Here is a 16751-nt window from a genome sequence, read left to right on the forward strand (position 1 = left end):
ACTCCCACAGAAATGTCTGTGTTAAGGAGTTCAAATCTCAGGTGCACAAGTTTGCTCTGCTCTTAGCTGTGTCATACGGGATGTCAATGGAAGGAAATATTCTTTTAATAAAAAATTGTCTATTATAAAGTGACCTAAATGTTTTTTAAATAGTTCATGTTTATTAATTTATTCAGTCATATGGAAGATATTATTTATATCTTGTCCATCCCACATCTAAATGTTTAATTTGCTCTGTGACATTTGTGTTACTTAAAGAAAAGTGATTAGCAATGTAAGTAAATGGTTAATCTCTGTGACATTCTATCTACCCACTTATACCCACCTATGTACTGTTGTGCTGATTGAGAGGGCCAGTGAAATTTGCTGCAATGTGGAATTGTTTTAAACTATTGTGAGGACAGCATATGCAATTTTATTTTAATCCATTGAAGTTGTTTTGATCTTGCAGGTGCATAATATACCATAAATGACTTCCAATGGGATTTGTGCTTCTAAATCACTTGGATGCTTTTGAAAATCCCACCCTTTGCCTTTTCACACTTTCCTTTTTCCTATGGCATAAATTGAGCAGAAAGTGTCTACTTGAATTTTGAATTACAGTACCTGTTTTTGGATAGTTAGTATTAAATTGGCTTAGTGTTCTGTTTAGATCAAGTCTAAGTAGTCTCTTGGCCTATTCAAGGCCGTGATCAAGTGTCTTGATGTTTTTGGTCTTTTGGCCTCGAGATGAAAACCTTGTCTGTGTCTCTGGGACCTTGAGGTGAAAATATTATCTAAGTTACTGCACTCATCATAATTTTGTATATTTGGCTGTTTATTTTTTTACTGTGATGGATAACAAATTTCTGTAGCATCCAAATGCATCATAAAGATACCAATACATAAAACAAATACTATTGTACTGCAGAGTAAAAGTAGATTATATTAGTCAAACATTAGGCCCTGAAAAAGCAATTATTAAAATTTCCAGAGTAAACATTGCTAGTAAGTTTGTAAACACCCATTAAAATTATTTCTAGGGAAAAATAAGCAAGAGTCATATATTTATTTTAGTTCTCCCTTATTTTCACAACTGATTGTGCTAGGATATAGTCATGCCATGCTGAGAGAAGCCATATGAGCACTCAATCCACCAGGCCATATGCCTTCTTTAAGAGAGGAGGAGTCTATTTTCTCAGAATATTAGTATAAAGCTTGTATTTATGCATAAAGTAATTTTCCAGTTTTTCCTAATACACAAGCATGTGTGTTAGTGTTATTTTCTGTAACTAAAAAAGTAGCAGATTCCATATGCTGTAAAATGGAGTAATAGTTATACTTTGTGATCCTTTCGCATTTGATTTAGTCTCTTTTAAACAAACTAGCAATTTATTCCTACTACAAACATTTGAACAATACTTGATCCACTATAATATTTAGTGTAGCCATTTGGTGGTGCATTAGCTTGATACTTGGGAGTTCCTCCTCTGACTAGTGCAGTTTATCATTGTTTAAAGTTAAAATAATAGTTTATAGCTCCTTTAAAGGCCTTATTTGCATGTATCTGTACCATCTTGGTTTGGAAGGGAACACACTGTGTATCAGCAATGTGCTAACATCTTGGCATTTTAAAATGTTTCTTAATTAATTTTTGTTTCATTCTTAGGTTTACTATTTCCGACAAGGTCATGAAGCGTATGTTGTAATGGCTAAAAAGAATAAAATATATAGCATTAATCCAAAAAAACAGCCATGGCATAAAATGGAGCTACGGGTATGATATTTCTTACTTTTCCCATTTTTGTTATCTTTAAAATAAGTCATAGAAAAGCAGGGCCGCCCAAAGGGGAGGGGCAAGTGGGGCAGTTTGCTCTGGGACCCGCAGGGGCCCCATGAACCGCTCCGGGTTTTCAGCAGCTGGTCTTTCCGTGCAACCGAAGACTCGGAGTGAATGAAGGACCCGCCGCAGAAGTGCTGCCGAAGCCTCGGCACGCCGCCCAGTGAGTACACACGCCGCAAGCAGCCGGGGGGGGGAAAGATGCGATCGGCAGCACTTAGGCTTCTCTACTGCCACCGCTTCATTCTTCGGCGGCAGTTCGGCGGCGGGTCCTTCCCTCCGACCCTGCCCTGCCCCGCCCCAGGCCTCCTGAATCCTCTGGTTAGCCCTGTAGAAAAGAACTTTTATATACATGTTATTTGACAAAAAGTGTCTGTAGTTTTGCTGACAGAATCTTTTTTAAACAGATATTTTTAACTTTGCGTTTAAAATGATTTATTAAGATTAAAAAAAAATGAAATGATTGCCCAAGAAGTTTTAAACAGGAATAAATAGATATTTAGAAGTTATGATTGTAATAATTTAATTGATTACTGAAAAAGATTAAACAAAATATCCTAGACCTGTGATTGATGTTCATGTATCAGTCTGATTTATTTTTTTAACCCTTGTTAAAAGTGTGTTGCAGTGAACAGTTAAGTTTCTAAACAATTCGATACAATGAGGTTATATTGGGGAATTGCATCTTTTTGGTTTCAGGGGGTAAATTTGAAAGGTCTGTATTTAACCTAGTAATTGTGTTTACATAGTTCACCACTGAAATCTGTTGTTCAACAGAAGTATATTCATTTTTTCATTTCATACTGCTGTTACAGTCCTCTTATATTCAACCACCTTAAATAAGAATGTTGTTTTATTTGCTTCAGGAACAAGAGCTGATGAAAATAGTTGGGATTAAATATGAAGTGGGATTGCCTACTCTCTGCTGTCTTAAACTTGCTTTTCTTGACCCAGATACTGGTAAACTGACTGGAGGATCGTTCACCATGAAGTAAGGAAAGCATTATTTCTGTTCCATTAGGGAAGCTGTTTTTTTGTAATATTTAAAACCTTTTAAATTTGCTAAATTTTAAAAAGAACAGTACTGTTGTCAGCAAAAAAAACTTAGCCCATTTCAGACAGTTTGACAAGAAGCTGTGAGGATACTTAACATGGGGAAATAGATTCAATGGCCATTTTTTTTTGGTGACAACAGCTTATCTTAATTAATTAGCTTCTTAGAGTTGGTCGGGCAACTCCCACCTTTTCATGTTTTCTGTATGTATATATATCTCCTCACTATATGTTCCATTCTATGCATCCGATGAAGTAGGCTGTAGCCCACAAAAGCTTATGCTCAAATAAATTTGTTAGTCTCTAAGGTGCCACAAGTACTCCTATTCTTTTTGTGGATACAGACTAACACGGCTGCTACTCTGAAACCTAAATTTTAAAGATAAGTTTTATTTTTAAACAGAAATTTTCTGTGACATAAATTTAAGATGTTTATATTGAATTCAGATGCATTAAATGCATTTTGATATCTGATGATGTTTTCTGTATTCTGTTGCTGGTTTTTCACCTTAATCATTCTTTTTCCATTTTAATTGCAACTAGGTACCATGATATGCCAGATGTTATAGATTTTCTAGTCTTGCGGCAGCAGTTTGATGATGCAAAACATAGACGATGGAATATAGGTAGGTGTTGAGTTTTGTAAAAAGTTAAATAAATGCATCTGGTTTCATTAATGTTTCCTTATTTCATTAGGAAACGTGGCAAAGTGGGTGAAAATAAAGTGGTATACCAGAATCGGAGAGCAAGATCTACCGATCTTTATAGAGATGCAGTGCTTACAGCTCCTGCAGAATTAAACTTTGCCACTGAACACAATTACATGTGAGAAAAAATAGAGTTTAAAGATGACCTGCAAAAGAAGATAACATGTTTTCCTTTTATCTTATAAATATCAGGAATATCACAGCTTATCTTCCCTTGCTTGCTCAAGGACCCTTTGTAGAACTAAAGAACTAAGCTAGAACTCTCTTCTTTCAATTGAAATGTTGACTTTCACAAAGAGAACTTTTGTTAGAAGTTTGAATTAAATATATGTTTTAAGAAAATCAGACTTTTTAAAAATATATAGAAAAAAATCTCATCCTGCCTCAATTGCTCAGGTTTCCGTTTCTTGTGATGTCATAGTTCTACTAGTCTTTAAGGACTCCTCTGATAAAAATAGAGAAGACAAAATCTAATACTTGTTCGGCTTGGTTTAGTCACCCCACCCTCCTGGGACTGTCCCCCCAAGTAGCTGCACACACACCCTAGCACCCTGCACACACACACCCTTGCGCCCTCTGGTCTCCTACCTCAGCTGCACATAGCTCAGCCATGCAGTTCGCCTTCCACTGCAGTCCTAGTGCTTCCAGGGATCCTGCTCCAGCCTGGGTCACTGGACCCATGATCCTGCAGGGTGGGGATCGCTGAGTATCCTGGCTTCCTGATGCCGCTGGGCCTAATCCCGCACTGCCCATTTTTTCACCATCCCGCCAGCTCTGCACCCAGGGCAGATCCCTTCCTGCCCCACCCTAGTTATGGCCCTGAGGATGTCACATGGACCGCAGCTGTGTGCTGATTAGGGCACAAATGGCCCACGGGGTTTAGAACGACTGAGCTAGCCCAAATTTTGTACCATTTTTATAACTTTTGGTTTTTATTCTGTGTGTGTGTGTGTTTATTTATTTATGTATTTATTTATTTATTCCTCTGCAATGCCTGTTGCATGGTTATTTCCAGTCACTGAGTGCTGGGACCATCCATGATGAGTATCCCATCAGATAGATACACAAACACCTACCTTTCTTCAGGGACCCTTCTCACAAAAAAATACTTCCCAAAAGAAGAGGATTCCCTCATCACAAAAGGAGCCTTAGAGAAAGTACTTCTAGTTTCTGTACTTTCGCATTCCCAAGCAGATGGATGGTTTCAGACTTGTCCTGGATCTCAGGAGGCTAAACAAGTACCATGATATCTTAAGAATACAGGGTGTTCATGTTGGCTGTAATCTTACCCTATTACAAGGAAACTGGTACATAACACCTCTAATCCTTCTGGAGTCTGTCTGAGTGCACCCCATCAAGTGTCAGTCCCTACACCTTTACTTCTCTTCTGGTGAATAAATAAATATTTGTTTTAAACCTGCTGCCCATTAATTTCATTTAGTGGCCCCTAGTTCTTATATTATGGAAACAAGTAAATAACTTTTCCTTATTCACTTTCTCCACACCACTGATGATTTTATATACCTCTATCATATCTCCCCTTAGTCTCCTCTTTTCCAAGCTGAAAAGTCCTAGGCTCTTTAATCTCTACTTATATGGGATCTGTTCCAAACCCCTAATCATTTTAGTTGCCCTTCTCTGAACCTTTTCTAATGCCAGTGTATCTTTTTTTGAGATGAGCTGACCATACGTGTGTGCAGTATTCAAGATGGAGGCGTACCATGGATTCATATAAGGGCAATAAGAGATTCTCCATCTTACTTTCTATCCCTTTTTTAATGATTCCTAACATCCTGTTTGCTTTTTGGACTGCCACTGCACACTGTTATTTTTTCCAATGTGCATTACTTTACATTTATCCACATTAAATTTCATTTGACATTTTGTTGCCCAATCACTTAGTTTTGTGAGATCTTTTTGAAGTTCTTCATGGTCTGCTTTGGTCTTAACTATCTTGAGCATTTTAGTATCATCTGCAAACTTTGCCACCTCACTGTTTACTCCAGATCATTTATGAATAAGTTGAATAGGATTGGTCCGAGGACTGACCCTTCCATTCTGAAAATTTACCATTTATTCCTACGTTATATTCCCTGTCTTTTAGCCCGTTCTCAGTCCATAAAAGGATCTTCCCTCTTATCTCTTGACAATTTACATAAAAAAGCCTTTGATGAGGGATCTTGTCAAAGGTTTACTGGAAATCTAAGTACACTGTGTCCACTGGATCCCCCTTGTCCACATATTTGTTGACCCCTTCAGAGAACTCTAATAGATTAGTAAAACATGATTTCCCTTTACAGAAACCATGTTGACTTTTGCCCAACAATTTATATTCTTCTGTGTGTCTGACAATTTTATTCTTTACTATTGTTTCATCTAATTTACCCAGTACTGACATTAGACTGTAATTGCCGGGATCACCTCTAGAGCCCTTTTTTAATTTTGGCATTACATTAGCTATCTTCCAATCATTGAGTAGAGAAGCTGATTTAAAGGATAGGTTACAAACCATAGTTAATAGTTAGTTCCGCAATTTCACATTTGAGTTCTTTCAGAACGCTTGGGTGAATGCGATCTGGTCCTGGTGACATGTTACTGTTAAGTTTAATTCCAAAACCTCCTCTAGTGAGCCTTCAGCCTGTGACAATTCCTCAGAGTTGTCACCTACAAATGACTGCTCAGGTTTGGGAATCTCCCTAACATCTTCATTCGTGAAGACTGATTATACAAATAGTATAATCATAACCAGCAAATCATAATCATTTTGTGAACATTTTACATGCCACATTGTACAAAAATTATTTCAAATATATAATAGTGGTTGTTATAATAATCTGTATAGTCATATTTTAATCAAATAACGTCACACCAGTCAGGATACATTAGCCACAAATTATTAAAGATCAACTCCATGTTCTTCACACATGGCTTTTAATTTAAAGGACATGTGGCCATCAGGTTGACACACTGCAACTACCTAAGGTTCTGTATGGGATAGTGACATTACCAGTACAAATTACTTCCCTTTGATCTGTCCATAGCCCCGTTTCCGTTCACTCTGAATTAGGGCATGTATTGATTGAGTTTTGCTACAGTCTAGCCAGGGTGTTAGTACTTCCTGGGCTAACGCCCATTCGACCAGGTCCAGTGAAACTTTTGTGGCATTTTTTAGGCAGGTGCCCGTAATGGAGATTAATACAGCAGCCACTTGACGTTCAGTCTAAACTTTCATCAAGACTACTCTTTAGAATCAGCATTGTGCTCTGATAGTCAATTTGGGGAAACTGTGCTACAATCCATATTTCATTGAGAACTTCTACCTTCCAGCTGGGTAGACTGCTCACTAGTCTTCTCACAAGTGAGAATGCACAGAAGCGTTAGAAAGAGGTTGGTATACAAAGTTTAGCGTTTGCTGGACTTTGAGGAATTTTGTACTTGAGAGGAGGAAACATAGGAACCTTCGAAAGTAAGAAATCCTATTGAGAACAATAGGTATAACATATGTGAGTTTATATATATTAGAATTAAAGATATTAAAAAATTTAACTGTCTTCCACTGCTGTGAGCTTGAAAAATGTTGCAACATACCTGTAAATTATACTGATTGCTGATTTTTATATGATCGTTACATATATGTTTTCTGATATCCTACGCAACTTAATATAAGTTCTTTCTAAAGAATGCCCTTTACTGTTGTTTTAAGGGTGTATCAGTCTGAATACTCTGTTTATTGACACAGACATCTCCAAAGAATGACTACCATGAAGATTAGACAAATGTGGTGTAGAAATTGGTAAATGAGATTGTTTTGTGTTGTCCAGGTGATCGTTTCAGGTCAGTAATAGATGACGCCTGGTGGTTTGGAACAATTGAAAGCCAGGAACCTCTACAGCCTGAATATCCTGACAGTTTATTTCAGTGCTACAATGTCTGGTTAGCAAATTTGATCTTACTTATGCTTTTAATAAATCATTTTAATATAAATTTTTAGTCTTGCATAGCAAACACTGATTTAGGTCATTTGGCTCCTTTAATTGCAGTAATAAAACTTATTATAAAGTGTGTTTATTAGTAATAAAATAAACATTACATATAAGAATAATATATTTTTAACTGTGTGTAAGCAGTACTAATTACTATAATTTAAACTTGGTTAATTTTTTCTTTAAGTTGGGACAATGGTGACACTGAGAAGATGAGTCCTTGGGATATGGAGCTCATACCAAATAATGGTGTGTAAGTGTGTAGATCTGTTATCTTGATTTATAAGTATAGAAAGCATATCTTATGCAAATTGTTTTTAAAAATTAAGGATATCAAGTATGTTTCTCTGTAAAATGCCAGAAAAAAAAGAAACAATTAAATGAATCATAAAAATCATTGCAATATAAATTTATGCTTAAATTAGTAAATTACAAATATACATCTATTAAAATGAGCCTGATCTGTGGCTGGAGTAACTGGATACATAATCATGTCAATATCATTAATGGAAAAAAGCCTAAGAGTTTGCTAATGAATAGGACCACTGGAAATTCATAGGATTCTGTAATTTCCCTGTTCTCTATGCAGGAAAGTAATGTTTTGGTATTATTTTTCCTGTGGAAACAGAACAAAATCACTCAAGAATTCAACAGATGGCATTTTGTCTGGCCCACATACAAGCTAGAAGGAACAGGTGAACCTGCTCCCCCACTAGGTTCAGTGGAAATTGCATGCAAGGCACTCACTAATCCTATACACACAAAGTGCTTGGGGGCAAATTGGCAAAGGGGACTTATTCTCCCTCTGGTCCAGCTATCCAAGGTAGGAATTGTGGCAGCTGAAGTGCATGCTCTCCAGTGGGCCCACTAGCATTATTTCTTCTGTCCATCCACACCCTACTGCGTTACCACACTCTGAGCTGGATTTTTTTTTAAATTAGTTAAAAACCGAATATAGTTTGGAATATTTTTTTTTCTGTTTTCTGGGAGATGTATTGATGACTTTGCTTTGCTATCCATAAACTATTTTTTTTCTTTCTCTCTTAATGTAGAACTATGATTCAGTTCAGCCTACTGTACATATTCTGTTACAATTATTTATTATTTCAATATTTTTATTCAGTTACTCATTATTTGGTTTTAAAGAATAAAGTACCTCTCCTAGGCTCTTGCTACCTCTTAGACATAATTAAAAGTACAGTAACACACAAGGTAAAACCAGCAACAACTCTAATATCAAAATGTAAAATATCCATCCAACCACAACCCCAAATATCCCAAGAATCTCCTGCTACACCTACAAAAACTTACCGTTATTGCACTTTCCCTGCCCAAAAGTCTGGATAAAAAGATGGACCTTGCAGTGTGCCTTGAAAATCAATAGAATCTGGCTATTTTTTATCAAATCAGGGTATTAATTGCAAAGTCGAATGCCCTCGAGAATGCCCTGATGGTAGCTTCTCTTCTATGTCTCAGGGGCTCCAGTTTGGGAACCTCCACTTACCACTGCAATGGAAGAAGGAGAAAGGCAATTTTCAAAATAGGCAGATCTCAAGAGCTGTATAGGTTAAAACCATTATCTATAAATTCTCCCTGAAAACCTATAAAGCCACCACTAAAGTTCCCAGAACATAGTTAAATTATCAATTTATTTAAAACATTTCACATGCTACAGAACTACCCTTGTTTACTGCAAAAATACATTCACCCACAAACTGACTAAGTCTGCAAGCCTAATAAATAGAAAATCCACAAAATTCTGGCTGGATCCAGCAAGCTGCATTGTGGAAAATGTATTTGTTAGCTGGTAGCAATATACATGAAGCATGTAAGACCCCGGAACAGTATCAAAGCATTGTCGTCTTTTGCACAAAGAACTACACATCTTACACTTCTATTCAGTAAAACAATGTTATTCTATATACTGCCTATATTTATTACTCTGTGTTCTTAATAACCGCATGTCTGTCTTGAAATATAAACAGATGAATATTTTTCAGTGATCATCTGGGTCTTTTTTATGGGATATTTCAGCTGTGTTTCCTGAAGAGCTGGGAACTAGTGTTCCTTTAACTGATGTTGAATGCCGAACATTGATCTACAAACCTCTGGATGGAGAATGGGGTTCCAGAACCCGCGATGAGGAATGTGACAGAATTATTGCAGGGATAAACCAGCTCATGACTCTAGGTAAACATTTATGATTGAATAATTTAAGAAACATTCAGTATGGAAGCTAGCTTTCATGGGAAGGGATGATATGCATTTTTATGAGAACACCACAGTTCACAAAATTAGTAAATGCTGTCATCAATCAACTGCAGCAGTCATAAAATCACTAGTTGAATTATCACCTTACTAAAAAAAAGAAAATATTTTGTTCACAACATGACATATCTACATAGTGCCTTTAATATACAATCTGACTCAAATTTTCAAAGGTGACTGGTGATTTTGAGTTTTTCAATTTTCAAACGTAATTTGAAAGACCTTGAAGAGCTTGATTTTCAGAAAGTACTGAACACGTGCCCTTTGAAAATCAAGTCCGATTTATGATATCTCAAATTGAGCACCCAAAATCACTTGCTATTGTTGAAAATGGAGGTCCCTGTGTTGAATGGAAAAGCTGTAACTTCATTTTGAACAGATAGCAAAAAGTATGTATTTGTTTTGTTTTCCTAGAGAATGTTACAATAAGTATCTGTACTTGGGATTTTTCCTAACTAAACTGCTGTGTACTGCAGCCATCATTTTTCTTTTCTTTGGGTTGTGAGGAGAACAGATGTGTAATTTATTGGTTTAGCAAATGATTCACTATGAGTTTACCACTTGTGGGGACAAATGCCGATATATATTGGCAGCTTCTGAAAAGGGCAACACTATAAATTCTTTCTACAAACACATCACTAATTCTGTCCTTAACGTAGTCAAAGGTATGCATATATATAACTTTGGGTGTCTTGTGATAAGATGGCTGTTGAAATGTGCGTAATTAATTTTCGTGTGTCTGTATGGTACTTAAGCAAATTTGTCAACTATTATAAACAAAAAATTGGTTTAACAGGGATTAAGATTGGTTAAGTGAGACACCTTGTTGGTACCTGAATGTTTATAGGACATATTTTCTTTGATGGAGACACACTGCATCTTCATAAGAAACTACCTTCTGCCCCCAACAGATAAGGAAACACACTACACGTAACTCATTAATCTCCCTTATTCAGAATAATGTAAAACATTAATTACAAAAGGAGTTAGCAAATTAGCAAATACCAGCAGTGATATGTGCAGTATGTAATGTGCTTTTGGAGAAAATATGAGGTTGTAATTAAGGTTTCCACTTCTGTGCCTCCATAGTAAGAGTAATGGTATATCTAAATTATTTTAGCTGGGTCTTTTCATAGTCTTTTCAAGGTTTTGTTTTTTTAACTACTACTATTGTTGCTTGTTTTATATAAAGGTTCAATTTACTGTAGCAATCTAAGAGTAGATTTTTAAGTGCAATAGAGCTTTCTGTTTCACCTTTTTCTTAGAAGACCAGCTCATCTAGCAACTATTTTTTGTCAATTCTTGTTTTTTAAAATATATTTTAAATATATTTTAGCGTTTAAATTTTTGTACTAATTTTTTTCATTCCTTCCCCAATAAAATCAGGTATTGTGGTATTGTAAGAACCATAAGTCCAGTTGTACAAGTGGAGAGAGAGAAAAATAAAGTCTGTGAAGCCTTCACTTGTTTGAATTCCATTATCCTCTGGCATATTGTTTTTTTGCTTATATCATATTTGTCTTTGTCCTAAATTCCTTGTAAATTTCTCTGGGCAGGGACTACAGCTTTTATAGTAACTATCTAAAGGATTGCTTTGCACATTAAAATTTGAGAACTTTGAAGTTGAGGAAGTGGTAATGCAGGGGTTCTCAACCTTTTTCTTGCCGAGGCCCCCCTCAACATGCTATAAAAATGCTTCAGTCCCCCTCTGCTCCTGGCTTGTGCTGTGGGGGAGGGGAGGTTTGCCGGTTTCAGCCACGTCACTTCAGGTTTGGTGGGCAGCCGCGGGCTTCAGCCCTGCAATGCTCCCAACTGGGGAAGGAGAGCGACTGGTTTCAGCCATAGAACTCCCATGCCCCCCCACACCCCCGAAAAGGGCTCGCAGACCCCGGTTGAGAAGCACTGTGGTAATGTAAAGATTAATGAAGTGATATTTTTCCAAAGTAGAGTGAGTCAGAAGTGCACCAATTAATATTTTGGAATTTCATATTTTGAATTATATAACTTACAGATTGTATCTGTAACAAAAAGTAATTCTCTTTATATTTTGAATGCACACAGCATGCTTCTCAGAGTGCAGTCTTTCATGCACAGAGGGATGGCTTTGATTAATCACTACAGTAATCATGCTTATGGCATGTGCTACAGCACACGTGTGTGTGTGTGTGTGTGTGTGTGTGTATAAAATTTCACTAATATTTTAAAGTATGTAATATTGGTTTTTCTTGTTTTTCTGTCACTTACTATTTGTATTCTAAGCTTCAAGGTGTGTTTGAGTGGGAAGGGGTGTTGAAAATAAAAAAGATCTGAAACAGACTATTAAAGGGCTGGTTTTATGTGATCTCACATTGAGTTTTCATTATATTTAGATATTGCTTCTGCATTTGTGGCACCTGTGGATCTCCAGGCTTATCCAATGTATTGCACTGTTGTGGCATATCCCACAGATCTCAGTACCATTAAACAAAGACTGGAAAGCAGATTTTACAGGTTAGATCCAAGTCTCTGTTACTTCTATAATGTAGTGCCAAACAGATCTTTTTGTTTTTCTTTTTATAGGATAATATCTAACAAAGAGATTGAAATAGATTGACTGTGTCCATCTATCTCACCATGCATCTATCCTTCATCTAGGTTTTCTTCATAAAAAATGTTAAAGTAGGGATTGACCAGCTATTTTTCTTGGATGTGAATTTTAGAATATGCATATTGTTCAAGTGCCTAGTCCTGCAGTTGGCTCCATGTGTGTGGATCTAACTGCAGGATCAGGACATATGTATATAAATTGATTTTCAAATCAAAGTAATTGCATTTATGCTTTTAAAATTAAACAAACTGACTGAAAATATTTAGTTTACTGTTTAAAATGATAAATTGAAAAAATAGGCAGCATATACCTTACGCCATTTTAATACATTTATTGGCAGTTTATAGTAAGAGTCTGCACATAACACATACTTTTAAAAGAAATTGTTGGCTTGGCAATTTAAGTCCCTTTATAAAAGTCTTATTGAATTAGGACACCATTTCACTGATTTTGCAGACATTTTTTTGAATTTTGTTTTTAACTGGTTAGCACAGTTTACATCTCTTTTCCTAAATGATGGCTGTGTTCAGCAAATTGTCTTTAATATTTAGTATTTAATTATCTGAGATAAAGTATTGTTCTATTCCAATACTTTGTGGAAGACTGCTCCTCTTGAATTACAGAAGATATTTGCTTTGAGAATTTATCCCCTCCCCCTGTGCATATGGTATGTTGTTTTGCTGCTTGGGCTGAATCTGAACTTTAATATGTAGTGCTCCTTGCATACTCATACATTACTAGGATGTCATTCTAATATAAAACTGTTCTTTTCATTATCATAGAAAATTGACATCAAAGGCTTTTAAACAACATTAGATATTTACTTTTTTTCTCTGTTACTTCCATCCCCAGACCATTTCTCTCTTTCTTTCTCTGGATATTTTTACTGGAAATCTTACTGAAATGCTATTTCAGAATTAGAAATTCTGTATTAAAATTGCCAAATACACATGTACTCTTCTGTTCTAAGGTAATATGTTCCAAGATATATATCTAATTTTTAAAAATAATATTAATCATAAGACAGTATTTATCTGCCTAAGAAATTTTATGCAAACTGAAGGTTTGGTTCTTCTTCAAGTAATGTCCCTATAGATGCTCCACTTCAGGTGCATGTGCACCCCATGTACTTTTGATCAGAGACCTTCAATAGCAGTGTCTTTTTGGCCTGCATATAGGTCCCGTACTTCCTGATGCACCACATCGAGGGCTATATAGGTCTGCGCAAGAGAAACACCCTCAGTTCCTTCTCAACTGCCTCGATCTGAGACAGACCCTGAGCTTGTCTGCCTCAAGTGTGCCTCAGCTAAAAGAATTTTTCCTAATTGCTAGTTTAGTTCAGTCTAGTTTGTTTGTTAGATTAGATTAGTGGTTGAGAGGATCATTTTGTTCCTCTCCCCTCCACCTAGGGTGAGTTGCCCAAATGCACCACCTCAGATACACGGCATACCCCTATCTCAATGAATAGCTCCTTGTGGGACTCTCACAGTGGGAAGTCACCTCCGTGATCCTTGTCCTTCGCCCGCTGTTGATGTCTCTAGGTATCTGCATCAACAAGGACAAGTTGGTGCTGACACCTACACGGAGAATGCACTTTATCGGCATGTGTCTCAACTCCTTTGCAGCCAGGGCTTTCCTCACGGCAGACTGCTTCGCAACACTGACTTCCGTCATCACAGACCTGTATTGCAGACCTTGCACCACAGTCCACTGCTGCCTCCCTCTCCTTGGCCATATGGCTGCCTATACCTATGTGACACCTAATACACATCTCCACATGTGTTGGCTTCAGATGTGGCTTCTTTCCTTCTACAGACCCAGCATGGACCATATGAAGACCAGAGTTGTCCTTCCCCAGACCATGCTATCTTCCCTCATATGGTCTACTGATCACATGGTCTACTGATCCAAGGTCTTAATCGGCACCCCCTTCTCCTCTCCCATACCACAGGTCACTATCATGACAGATGCCTCCCTTGCAGGTTGGGGAGCCCACCTTGATCACCACATCCAGGGTCTCTGGATGCCAAGGGAGGCCAGAATGGACATAAGCACGCTAGAGCTCTGGGCTGTCCATTTTGTATGTCAGGCCTTTCTCTCACTTGTCCAATCCCTCCACATTCAGCTCCTTTCCAACAATATCACAGCAGTCGTGTGTGTCAACAAGTAAAGCGGCGCCAAGTCTCTGTCCCTCAGCTCCAAGTCTATATGCCACTGGAACTGGTGCATTAAACACCACAGAATGCTTCAAGCCATGTACCTTCCAGGTATCTAGAACTCCCAGGCTGACGCACTCAGCTAGACACTCTACATCTATCAAGAGTGAGAGCTACACGACGCTACACTACAGTACTTTTTCGAGTTCTGGGGCACTCCTCAATGGGACCACTTTGCCACTTCCAAGATCAGGAAACTTCCCTCCATTGTTCCAGAGGATGATAGGAGAGGACCAATAGGGTGACGCTCTCCTCCTCCCCAGCCTAGAAACCTTGGCTATGCCTTCCCTCCCATTCCCTTTCTTCCACAAGAGTTATGCAAGATTTGCAGACACAGAGCCGCAGCACTACTTGTAGCCTTGTTGGATCTGGTTCATAAACCTCCTTTGACTCTCCACCAGCACACCAGTCTGCCTTTGCACACTCCCAGATCTAGTCACACAAGATTGGGGGAGACTCTGTCATCCCAATACGAGCCCTCTTCACCTCATGGCCTGGTATTTGGATGGGTATCGAACAGTCCAGGCTTATTCCACCCTGGTGCTGCGAATCCTTACTCAGAGCAGGAGAGACTCCACCAGGGCATGCTGCCGAGTGAAATAGAGATGCGTCATGCTATGGGATCACCGTCGCTCACTGAACACAGTATCTATGCCAGTTGTCCTGAACTACCTTCTCACCCTCAGAATGTCTGACATAGCCCTCACTTCTGTACGGGTGCCCCTAGCAGCAATCAGTACCTTTCTTCCCCCTGTTGACAGCACCTCGGACTTTACACATCCCGTCACCGTCCGCTTCGTGAAGGGTTTACTCAATACTTCCCACCAGTACTGAAGCCCACACATATGGACCTTACTCTCATCCTTTCCGCTCTCACAAAACCATTTTTTAAACTGTTGGCAACATGCCCCCTCTCCCACCTCTTGATGAAAGTGGCATTCCTGGTAGCCATAACTTCTGTCAAGTGGGTAAGTGAGCTGACAGCTGTGATGGCAAATCCCCCTCACCACATTCCACAATGATAGGGTGTCCCTTTGACTCCATGCTCAGTTTTCTCAAAGATAGTGTAGGAATTCCACCTGAACCAGTGCATCCATTTACCTGTTTTCTACCCAAATCATAAACTTCCCACATTGACAGGTTCCTATACTCCCTCAATGGCTTTCTACCTTCACAGGACTCAACTCTTTCATACATCGCTGAAGCTCTTCCTGGCCATTGCCGAACAGTCCAAGGATCAAGCCTTCTCTTCCTAACCAGTCTCCAAATGGGTATTTGGTTGCATCCAAGAATGCTACAACCAATCTGGTGTACTCTCACCTGCTAGAGTCTACACGAGTGCAGGCCACCATATTGGCCTCACTAGCAGATGTGTCCTGGCAACTGGCAAGACATTTGTCATACAGCTACCGAGCGCTCAGTACACACCTTCACAACTCACGTCCTCAGAACAGCTTTCACCGTGAGTTTCTCCACTCCCTCAAAGATTCAGAAACAATGCTTCACCTGCTGGGCATTTATACCCCTGTTCCCAAGAGGAAGCATCATAGACAAGTGTATAGGTCAAGACCAACTCTACAGCCTTTTTATCATTAACTCCTTAAGAGTCACCATGCAAGAGGCAGCTGGTGTATAGATCCAGGAATCCAGCCTTTACGATATCCACTGCTGTTTCATGCTCTAACCCCCAGGTAAAGAGTTTCCTTTGATGGGATTGTTGAGACCTGTGTCTCTTTATTGATGCCTCTCCTGTCCCCTACTCAGATGTTTGGAGGCTACCTTTACTCAATTTGTCAAAAACTGGACATCCCAAACTACAAGCAGATTGGTTTAGATCTTATCCATGGTGACTGATCCAGTTTCTGACATCCCTTACCCAGTTCGTCTTCAGATATCACTCTTACAATGAGATTTTACAACAGGAAGTGAACTCCCCTCAGGGGAGCCATAGAAAAAGTTCCACCTCAACACAACAGGAAAGGATTGTATTCCCTTTACTTCCTGAGTCCCAAGAATAGTGGAGGCTAGTTCTCAGTTTATGTCAGTTAAGTTTATCCAAAAACTAAAATTCCGCATGATCTCCTTGGCATCGATAGTTCTCTTGTTAGAGGAGGGCAA

The 16751-nt window shown here is 38.4% G+C and overlaps 1 protein-coding gene across 3 annotated transcripts in view; it reads left to right on the forward strand.

The window, feature by feature from the left end:
• PHIP (pleckstrin homology domain interacting protein) overlaps positions 1-16751 on the forward strand; it is a 339268-nt gene that overhangs the window by 282798 nt on the left and 39719 nt on the right. For all 3 annotated transcript variants that reach the window (XM_050950076.1, XM_050950077.1, XM_050950079.1), the window contains 7 exons: positions 1649-1756; positions 2686-2810; positions 3416-3498; positions 7401-7512; positions 7750-7811; positions 9597-9752; positions 12200-12320. In XM_050950076.1, coding sequence (XP_050806033.1) covers positions 1649-1756; positions 2686-2810; positions 3416-3498; positions 7401-7512; positions 7750-7811; positions 9597-9752; positions 12200-12320 — 767 coding nt within the window. The remainder of the gene's footprint in view (positions 1-1648; positions 1757-2685; positions 2811-3415; positions 3499-7400; positions 7513-7749; positions 7812-9596; positions 9753-12199; positions 12321-16751) is intronic.

This window comes from Gopherus flavomarginatus, chromosome 4, assembly GCF_025201925.1.
Source record: "Gopherus flavomarginatus isolate rGopFla2 chromosome 4, rGopFla2.mat.asm, whole genome shotgun sequence".
Classification (NCBI taxonomy): domain Eukaryota; kingdom Metazoa; phylum Chordata; order Testudines; family Testudinidae; genus Gopherus; species Gopherus flavomarginatus.